This window comes from Chenopodium album, chromosome 16 (assembly GCF_948465745.1).
Source record: "Chenopodium album chromosome 16, dcCheAlbu1.1, whole genome shotgun sequence".
In the NCBI taxonomy this organism is placed as follows: Eukaryota; Viridiplantae; Streptophyta; class Magnoliopsida; order Caryophyllales; family Amaranthaceae; genus Chenopodium; species Chenopodium album.
In genome coordinates, this window is record NC_137849.1 from 3,427,481 (window position 1) to 3,438,161 (window position 10,681).

At 34.8% G+C, this 10,681-nt stretch overlaps 1 protein-coding gene across 2 annotated transcripts; it reads right to left on the bottom strand.

The window, feature by feature from the left end:
* Nucleotides 1-1,706: 1,706 nt before the first annotated feature.
* On the bottom strand, nucleotides 1,707-9,395 carry LOC145586085 (putative choline kinase 2). Of its 2 annotated transcripts, XM_081642818.1 has the most exons (9): nucleotides 9,244-9,395; nucleotides 6,761-7,135; nucleotides 5,989-6,110; nucleotides 5,699-5,891; nucleotides 5,232-5,349; nucleotides 4,999-5,046; nucleotides 4,513-4,613; nucleotides 3,497-3,610; nucleotides 1,707-2,079 (listed from the first exon to the last, which is right to left on the bottom strand). In XM_081642818.1, the coding sequence occupies exons 2-8, from the start codon at nucleotides 7,112-7,114 to the stop codon at nucleotides 3,512-3,514; spliced, it is 1,035 nt and encodes a 344-aa protein (XP_081498944.1). In that variant the 5' UTR covers nucleotides 7,115-7,135; nucleotides 9,244-9,395; the 3' UTR covers nucleotides 1,707-2,079; nucleotides 3,497-3,511. The 2 variants fall into 2 exon arrangements, with proteins under 2 accessions (XP_081498944.1, XP_081498943.1); XM_081642817.1 differs by lacking the exon at nucleotides 9,244-9,395 and having other exon boundaries at nucleotides 6,761-7,545.
* Nucleotides 9,396-10,681: the final 1,286 nt, after the last annotated feature.

Genomic DNA, 10,681 nt, shown 5'->3' on the forward strand with positions numbered 1-10,681 from the left:
ATTTTTATTTATTTATTTTTTTTACCATAATTTTTCTCACCCCTAGTTTTTATGGAGCACTGTTGACTTGTTGTTAGGACTTTTTAATTTAACATTTGATACTATATTGCACAAATTATAAATAGAATTAATTTTTATTAGAAAAGTATAAATAAATTCATTCTCATTCTCGCATATTAGTTTTGGGCTTCGGTTACCAGGTACGGTAACCGGTTTTGGACTTTGGTTACTGCGATTGTCGGAAACAAAAAAAAGCCACCACCTTCCTGCCGACGGGAAGGTGGTGGGTCGTCATTAAGGGGGATGTGGTGGGTTGCCGATTAGGGTAGTGGTGGTTGTCACCGGTTAGAAGGGGTGGCGAGTTGCCGGGGAAGATAAGGGTGATGAAGTAGTAAGGGCATGGTTATCCATTCACACCAAATATTACAAGTATTAATATAATAATTCTTATCCTTACATATCACCCGTGACATATACAAAATCTTATACAATAATATTAGTCCCATTATCCATCATTCACCAAGGTATCCACACCTATTTAATACTTGATGACGAGGACATAGGAAATGGAGGGATGGTTAGTCCCTTCATCTTCCCCCCAAGTGGTTGGGGGTTAAATTTTCATCTCTCCCATTCCTGTGAATCTGTGATAGGGTGGGGGACCCTACTATCTAACCTTACAATAATAATAATAATAATAATAATAATAATAATAATAATAATAATAATAATACTTGATGACCTTGCCATCACCTAGTTTACACATACAATCTTTGTCTTATCAATCAACATGGTATCTATATTCTATACTACTATACCCGCATATAATACATGTTGTATAACCACCGTATCCATTCGAATCTATCTTATTCATAGATTTTAAATTGAACTGAATATACTGTTAGTAAAAATTTTAGATCGGATTTGCAGACTAGAGCCAACAATGTACTCGAGAGGAGGAGAGGAGGAGAGGAGATGGAGAGTAAGAATTATTCTATCCTTATTTTTGTGTTGAAATTTGGAACACCCGCCATGCAGGTATAGAATTACAATTGCGAACAATTAGATTATACATAAACATAAACAACTAGGATTCCATAAGCAGCAGGTACTATGCTGTCAAAACACTTACGATCACATCGACCATATAAAGTTATATGTCACAAACTCTTACGGTCACAATTGACCATATAAAGTTATATGTCACAATAATGGGTATTAATGTCTCAACATTCTTAAATCCTCTTATGGTAAAGATGTTGAATGGAAATGGAATGAAGCAAAGGATGATTGATGGTAGTCTGTAGCTCAAGGATTGGTTGTTCAGCTGTGTTAGCGAGGTTGGTTGCCGTTGAAGGTCTCTAATCAAACGAACAGGCTAATGATGCAAAAAACAGGTGAACAATGCAATGTAAAGCAGGTACCAATTACTGTTATTCCATTTAATCAAATGTTGTTTAACGAGTACAAATACTATATAAGTCTTTGGTTTATAAAAAAAAATTTAATAAAAAAACTAGGAATAAAGCCACATTTCCTCTGTACTTAAACTTGTATCACCTAGATAACGATCGATTAGCATGATGTGAAAGGAGAGTATTCACCAATTTATGATTGTACTAACAAGTACAGAGTAATAAGCAAGACTAGGTTAAAATGTTCACTGATAAAAAAATTCTTAAATGCCGAACTGTATGTGCAACTGCTTAAGACAAAAGAGAAAGGTTACAGGCTTACAGCTGAACCTATCACACTAGAAAACATATTTACAATACACGAGAGAGCGACAAAGTATGTATGTTAGCCCTTACGCATTTAATATGCACTATTCAAAAATGCCGAAGATAAGCCACTAAATGGCTAGGAACTAGAGATTAGTCAGGGATGCAGACATAGAATTTACATCACATTTTGATTTATGCTCCTCCAAGGCAAGCTATGAAGAGTATGAACAAAGAAAACCTATAAAAGTTTATGTTTCTTGCTAATTACAAGCACCAAGCAAAGTAGTCATCAACACCTCCATCAGCCAAAAAAGCACTCTGCTCGCTTTTAAATCTCTATACCACTCTCATCTGCCTGCAACAAATTAGAATATACTTAGAATTACTTGTAACCAGTAATGAACAAATGTTTGGAATGAAAGAAGGATAAAGAAATGGATAGGGATAGAGTATATATAATAGGGAATCCATAAATCTTGTCCCTTGTTTGGCATGAGTTGAGAAAACAACGAGGATGATTAGCCAATTAATTACAACAGTTAAAGTCTTTTCACCCACATTTCTAAGTACTGACCCCCATACCACTCCCCTCCCTAAGTATAGAAATGGAGATATAAAGGCAGTTTCACCCCCATCCTCATCCTTCATTTTATAACTTAAGCCTTAAACTACATAACAAACATGGTATCCTTCTACCAAACAACTACTATTGTTTGCTCTTTACTTCTAGAGAGTTGAGCCTCACAAACACACTCACTTTCTTCTCTCCAGCTTCACTCATTAATCTCCAAGCAAAAAGGTTAAGGATGTAACTTTATTTTAGGGGGGCAATACCTGTTAAAGAAGCAAAACGCTGCCCTTGAAACTCATAAATAGAAACCACATTGATATCGACACCCTATGCAATAATCACGACATTTTTTTTTTGGCAACCACATGGAATATTATTAGGACACCTTGCTAGTGATTTGAGAAAAACTATATATAAACTCAAGAAAATTCTTTCAATACTGATAATTGGGGTCTCTAAAGTTGCTGCCATATGCAGAGAGGGTTCTTTTGATATAACTTTGTTTAATTGGGGTACAAGCTTATGGGAGTCAAGTGTTCCCTTAACCACATAATGTGTCAAGCTTATTCAAACAACTTGCAAAATCCCTCTTGTAGCTTCTTGTGGGCTGGCACCTCAGGGGCTTCCGAAAGGGCTTTACTGGCTTAGGATACATTGTGTCTCCCTGAATCAGCAGGTGGTCTTAATCCTACATGCTTAACAACTTGGAAAAAGGCAACCATTTACAAACTTCTATATAACCTTTCCTAAAGAAAAACATAGCATGGATCAGGTGGGTTCATATAAACAGTTTGAGATACAGCTAAACCTTAGTCTCACAAATGTCTGCTCCTGTTGGGACATCAAGGGTTGTAACTAATCTATCTGATATGATTGTTCTGCGGCAGGATAAATTCTCTATTAGGAAAGTGTATCAAGACATGAGAGGGATTGTGGCAGCAGTGACTAGGAAAAAATTTGGTGTGTGATAACCCAGCCCCTCAAAATTGTGTGCTTACTACATAATTGACTACTAAGGGATGTTTAGTAACATGTGACAATTGCTAGGGATTTCAGAATACTCAGCATAAACTAGAAGAAGAAATTAGCTGGACTATGCCTTAGCTAAGGTATGCTTGTGAGCCTATTGGCATGGAGTTAATTTGTCTGGTTGTGTACGATGTATCATTAATGCATCCAAAAAAAAGAGAATTTCACGTACCAGCATCGCAGCGGGTCAAGAACAACCCAACAGCTCCGACTTCCTCTGCCAAAACCGTTGGAACCTTTGCCTTCCATACTCCAAGTAATCAAATTCAATTTCGTTCACATGTTGCTGATGAATAGAGAAGTAACGACTCACATAGAATCAGTATATACAGATATGTAAAGACACAAATAACTATTATTAGCCACACACTGATGATTTGAGTCACATTGTTGTTCTACCACTGAGAATAGGAGGCAATTAGAAGCTATAGCTATATTTCAATACTATAATTGAAAAAAAACTTTAAATAGTTATAAAAAAAAATCTTTAATACCAATTCAAAGTATATCTTTGTAAGCATGATATAGGAGAGCATGTTGTGCAGATGGACTTTATGGCAAAAGAAAATAAACCTATAAGTTGTAGTTGTGTTAGCAGTTTTGTTTTTCCTTATTTTGGTAATAAATTCCTTTCATTTTCCCAAAAAAAGAGGGGGGGGGGGGGGGGGGGGGGTGGGGGTGGGGATCCACAGTGTATGCTAAGCTTATTTTCTGGATGGAGTTTATGGCAGAATAAAATAAAATCCCTGTAGTCTTTTCTCCCCAAGTCAATTAAGTTTGAAATAAGATTATAGTGGCAACATTACAAAACATCCTCCATAACTCAAAAAGGAACAATTCTCATGCAGTCTTATTGTACCCTTGAGAATTCTCCCATCACTTATTGCTTCAGTAACAATACTACAAAAGAGTGTTCCCCTCTTGAGGTTAAGTGGTGATTTCACATGAATTGATAAATATTAAAATATCATGTATGTATGACTACGGTAATGTTTCTGCTAGGTAAATAAGCTTTTGGAGCGTGTGACTTAAAAGTATTAATGAGCTAATAAAAATAGACATGGAGCAAAGAAGGTTAAAGCAATGTTTGATGAACTAATTCATGAAAGGGATACATAATGCTCTAGAAGATAGGATTCCTTGCAGTACTCTAATGACAAAAGTGGGAAATGGTATAGTAGAAAGTACCGATATTATGCCCCATAGTCCCCACCACAAATGGCTTGCAAGAGTATACTTCTCAACATCTTCAAGCAGCTGTCCGGCTTCACAATCTTTGGACTGGCTTCCTGCATAACCATCCATGCACTCATAATCATATGACGTTTGAATTAAAATGACAGACAAAGCTAATACCAGTTGACATTACATTAAAGTTCCAAGTTCTCTTCAGCTACAGCTGCAATTTCACGTAACCCATTCATATATAGTTGGCATTAAAAATGAACATGTGCTAACTGGATTAAGGCCATTCAATATTTCCATCTAGTGAAGGTACATTAACCATGATCCCTGAAAAAGTACATGGAAAAAAAAAGACCGAGGTAGAAATGCCCAAAGAGATGCCAAAGATACAATTACATCTATAATTTATAACCCAACTAGAAAGAGATTAGGCATGACGAACAAATATCTAGCAAGGAAGTTAATGATTCAGGAATATAAGATAAGTACCTGAGGAGCTCAGATATATGTGTATAAACCTTTGACGCTCCTCTAAACCTGCAGTCATTATAAAGTCAACACAAAAGTAGATTACAGATTTGCGGAAAAAGATGGAAAATCTTTCCATGAAAAAAAAAAAGAAGAAAAAGAAATGTGTGAAATACGAAGAAAGTAACCAAGTAATAGTGGCAGATATCCAACAGATATAACATCAAAGATAGAAAACCACAGGTAGTCCTCACCAGGGTATTTGTTATAGTCCAGAAGATGAGGAGTTTCTGAATGGTAGTCAGCAGCCATCTCACAGAAGTGATTGGCTATATCAAATGCAATAGGATTGTAGCTAGAATATTCGTAATCCTATACAAAAACAGAATTAAGAAAATTAGAGGATTCAACACGGGAGGTGATGAGTGTAGAGAAATATGAAAGATAAGATACAAGACGACATTATCATGACAGATGCTTATTCAACTCCTAAACTACTAAAAAACATTTTTTTTTAGATAATAAATCAAATAAAATAATCATTGAGAAAGCTAATTCCCTTTCATTTTGGACATTACAGTGGCTGTCAGTGAGCAAGATTTACAGCAAAATGCGATGACAATAAGCCACCATAAAGGGGTGGGCCACTTCTTCAATTTGGTGAGTCAAATTCAGCACCTAACAGTGCTTGTCAAAACCACTTCAGACAAGAGAAACTTACTATTATAGTTATTGACTTTGTTTGTTCATCCATCATTATGTTACCATACTGCAGGTCATTGTGGCAAAATCCTATACAGTGATTGCTAGTAAGCTTCCTTTCCAATTCAGAGATTTCTTCCTCAAGAGCATTCAAGCGAAATGCCTCAGCTTCTTCTTCGGAACACAATCGTTTGGCTGTATTCAACCAATTACTGAAAGTTGCAAAGAACAAACAACAGGAGTTACATATTGTTATAATACAAGTATACAACTTGTAATCCAAGCAATTGGAAAATGATAGAAAACTACCGTAATCGATCCCAGAGTTTAATAACTTTGGATCCAGGCATGTCAAGATCATGGAATTCCCCGAGTTTAGCAGCTATAAGTGGAGATATATCTGGATCACGCATATCAGCTGCTGATAATGTCTGAAGTTCAAAAATTAAGGAGCTATTAGCCTCTCCCAACAACATTTCCATATAATGCAAAATGTCCCAAAACCTTCTCAGTATAGAGTCAAAAACCCACATCTTCGTCGAGAACATATTACAAAAGGCTTGCAAAATAGTCATATGCAGACCAATCCTCTAAAATAACAAAAGGCTCATAGAGACATATCAGTGGAACAATAAGCAATAATAGTCAGCATTAGGAAAATACTATTCGGCTAATCTATTACCCATCACAAGCACATCCCTTGTATAAAATAAACAGGAACTAATGACTTTCTATTTTCCCCCTCTAATCTATAAGAAAATAAAATATATATTATAAGAAAATCAGAGGAAAAGATCCTCTAGTAAGCTCAACAAATTGAAAAAAGGCTGACTGAAAGCTTACTAAATGAGATAAACTAGCAAGTGCTAGCAACAGGTATAGTTATCCAACAAGGTATGTAAACTAGTAATACCACATTATTCCAAGACAAAGCTTTATCAATAACATTTAAAAAGTTTAAAAATCTCCCATGTTAAGCTAACTAAAACTCTATAATACAGTAACCTTACAAACATGCTAGAGAAATTCGCGTGAAAGATCATTCAAAAGGAAATATATAAATGGCTTGAAAAAGACTAACCCTTGCGCGAATAAACTCCTCAATCCTCCCAGTTGAAAAACGCCCCAATAAACGAGGCCCCTGGCCATGCTTAGACATACACTCAAAAGTCTTAATCTCATCCTCCCTATTAAAAAAGACGTCCACACCCTCACCATATATTCTTACTAAGACCTTCCGAGACATTTCCCCAGCTTTGGTTGGCCACTTGATTTGATATACTTCATTGGTCATTGCTCCCTTGAGTCGAATCACTTGTAAAGCATTTGGATCAGCTACATCACTCCATTTTGAAGCTATTGATTGAAGGATCTTCGTTGCCTCTGATGGCAAAGGATTTTCTTTATTGGTTTTGGGACTATCTACAGCACCCATGACTAAAATATGATGACTTTTCTGAAGATGATTCCCAGTATTAGGCCAACAATTTAAATCAAGCAGGACTAAATTAGTTTGCATTCAGAGTACAATATGGTTCAAGATACAATGAAACTGAAGGAAAACTAAATACTTTAAATGATTTTACAACTTACAACAATATATACATGCTATTTACTAGAGGACAAAAGTTGACAAAAAAATTCAACTACTACTTTGCAGGAACTACAAAAAATCACACAACCAACAACGGATTAGTCCTTAAAATACAATGATAGCTACTGAGGACACATTCAGTGTAAGGTAAGATAGAGACATACAAAGCTTAACCATATGCCTCCACAAGCAGATATATTGTTCACACTACAGCCCATTTTTTTATCAAATATTGTCATCTATTGATTATCTACAGCTAGTACCAACTTCGAAGATATCTTCTCTAATTGCTCCTGAATGACATATGTATGACCAAAACCTCGGGTACATATACTTCCTTCCTTCATTCTTTTATTATTACAACAATCGAGATTGTACCCTATTCACATACTATCCTTTGACTATTTGTAATGACTTCTATATCATTATAGATAGAAGGTGAAGGTCAGGTCAGTGGGTCGCGTGTGTGCGTGTTTGAAAAAAGGGAAAGGCGGATGTAAATATGACACAAGCACATTAATTCTGATCTACTGCTTGTAGAAGACACCCCCAAAGTTGGGACGATTCCTAGTTAATCAAATATTCAGAACAATTTAAAGAATGCCTTTCCTAGATAGGTCTATAGTTTTCCTAGTTAGGACTATTTTTTGTCAATTAGTTTCTCTTATAAATTAGTTTCATTTCCAATGTCTATGAAACTTCTTGACACAACTAGATGGCCAAAATAAGATTTCTTATAAAAAAAAAAAAGTTAATAGTAGAAAAAGGACCTTTTAATATAAGAACCTACTAATAGAAACCAACCAAAAATATTTTTATGTAATTCCCCATTAACAACTTTTATACGTGTAACAAAAGAGTGTAACAAAAGGGCAATAATATCTCTGATAGGTATAATTGTGGTAGCCCCAAAAGCATCTTTTGTGAGAATAATATGCAAGTGCAGTAGCTTTGTTTGGATATGCTGTAGAAATAGAATAATACTTTGTCAAACGTGATTTGATGTTTAAGGTTAAATAGAACAATTCAATGTTATCTTACACATCGTGGACAAATTATCTTCTTCCCCACTTTTTAGGTCCCACATTGGCACATTTGGATCAATACTCATATAACATCTCCAAGTAAATACTTCTACACTTCTACGTCCCCAAATACAAGTCTCGTTACGTTTATGCGCACATTTTGCACAATTTAAAGAAAGATGAACCAACATGATAATGAGATTTGGTTGGCTAAAGGTGAATTAACGAAAGACAAATAAACTCAGAGTTATAGAAAAAACAAGATTGTGGGATTGTAAAATTGAACATTAAATTAGGGAAGAAATGAGAGTATAATCGTACTTTTACTTGGAGACAATATTTTAGTGAAATGCGACTTTTATTTAAGGACATAAAGAGTAAATAACATACTTGCGTACCCAAAATTTCAATCGTAAATTCGCGATAATATAAATGAATTATCACACATGAGATATCGTTAGATTCATTTCAACGTGTGCTTTCAAAATTCGAGTAGTGGCACTTGAAGAAATGACTATCATGCATGGAAAACCCGTGGCACATGACAAAAGGGGGCTACCATGTTCTTTTTATTCAGAAATCTCCAATCATATTATATGTATGTATTAAACAATTTCTCAATAATTAACTCAAATCTCAAAAAATTAAACAAAAGAATCCATTATCAAAATCAAGTACAAATTTAATATTAAAATAATAACAATAATAAAAAATAAATGATTAAAGAAAAGTCTCGAATCATCAAGAAGAAAGCTGATCAAACGACGACGACATACAATTTCAAATTACGATCAACACTAAAATATCTCCAAATGTTCATCAAATAAACAAATCAATGGCTTAAAACTACAATATTAAAAATCAAAATCTAGCATAATTGCATGCAAAGATGACAAAATCAAATCAAGAAAACCCAGAAAAAGTTGAATAGAAATGAAAACGAACCTGGAAATTGAGAAAATGAAAAGAGTGCAAGTTTCGATGAAATGGCGGAAGTAACGGCGGAAGAAAGCGAAGGAGAGTGGTGACGGAAGATTACCGGCGGAGGAGAGAGAAAATGAGGAGCATACGATGTTGGATATTAGCGAAGAGAGAGAAAATGGGAATTGAGAAGAGTGAAAATGATGGGAGATTTTGGTCAATTTATATGTTTTATCAAAGAAAAGAAATGTGAGTATGAATGGGAGCATGGGATGTTGTTATTACGTGGATCTGATGTGGTATTTATCAATTTAATAGAATGATATTACAAAAAAAATCTAATCATGGGAGATTATAGTTTTTTTTTGTTTGTTTGTAATATTGAGTAAAATGGATAGTATGTGTGTTATTAGGAAAAAAAAATATTAAAAAAAAATAATAGTGGAAGTTATTTGGAGATTTTTTTTTTTTTTTTAAAAAGAAGGTGGAAGTTATTTGGATTAAAGAGGATAGTGCAAAAAAAAAAAAAAAATAAATAAATAAATAAAAAAGAAAAAAGGGAGTGCATAAGAATTGAGGATTGAGGTTTTGGAGAAACCTCATTAACTTACTCTACAATTATATATTAGATTTAACGGACCCGTCTTAAAAATATAGGTAAAGAGAAGGTGTTTTATCGGATTAGAATTTCTTACATCGGTTATTAGGATTGGAGTAAGGACTAAGGAGTAACCCTTACCCATGGATTGAGCAGTATTTGGTGTCTCATCGTCATGTTTTTAATTTTTAATTAATCTTAACTTCTTAAGCTAAAAAGTATGAGATATTTTAATAATTATAGAGAATAATAACATACTACCTTCATTTTAAATTTTGCAACGATTTAGCATAAAATATGAGTAAAAAATATTTAATTGTTGCAAATAATTTGAAACGGAGGTAATATTAAATCTTATATATTCTTCTGAAATACTATTTGACACTTTGACAACTAGCTAATGATCATATTAGAATAAAGACAATCACATTATTAATGGGAAAATTTGTTACAAAGGACCTTTTATATCCACTATTTTGTGAGAAAGAACCTTTTAAAAAAAAGTAGCAAAAAGGGACCAAAAATGGGTTTTTATTTGTGAGGAGGGACCTTTGCACGAAATGTGAATGTTGACCAAAGAAATCTAGCGTTAACCACCACGAAATGGCACCCAACACCTCGCTCTTCTATGAAACCCCCTCCCCCCACCCCTTTCATGGCAGCCACCCCCCTTGCCCCACCCCTTTCATGGCAACTGCCCCCTCCAGGAAACCCCTTTCCCCCACCCCATGAAAGGTAGCCACCACCACTCAAATCCCCCGCCCACAAAATCGCACATTCAACCTACCAAATACCACCCTACAACCTCAAAATCACCCTCAAACCTAGAAACCCACTTTTGAAAATGGGTCAGGGGTGTTGCGG

Bases quoted from the DNA above. Each gene is read 5' to 3' on its own strand.
- LOC145586085 (XM_081642817.1), bottom strand. From the start codon at position 7,198: ATGCAAACTAATTTAGTCCTGCTTGATTTAAATTGTTGGCCTAATACT. The intron at 6,111-6,760 runs GTTAGTCTTTTT...TTTGAACTTCAG, and splicing joins AGGAGTTTATTCGCGCAAGG to ACATTATCAGCAGCTGATAT. The intron at 5,350-5,698 runs GTAAGTTTCTCT...GTTTTTGTATAG, and splicing joins CAAAGTCAATAACTATAATA to GATTACGAATATTCTAGCTA.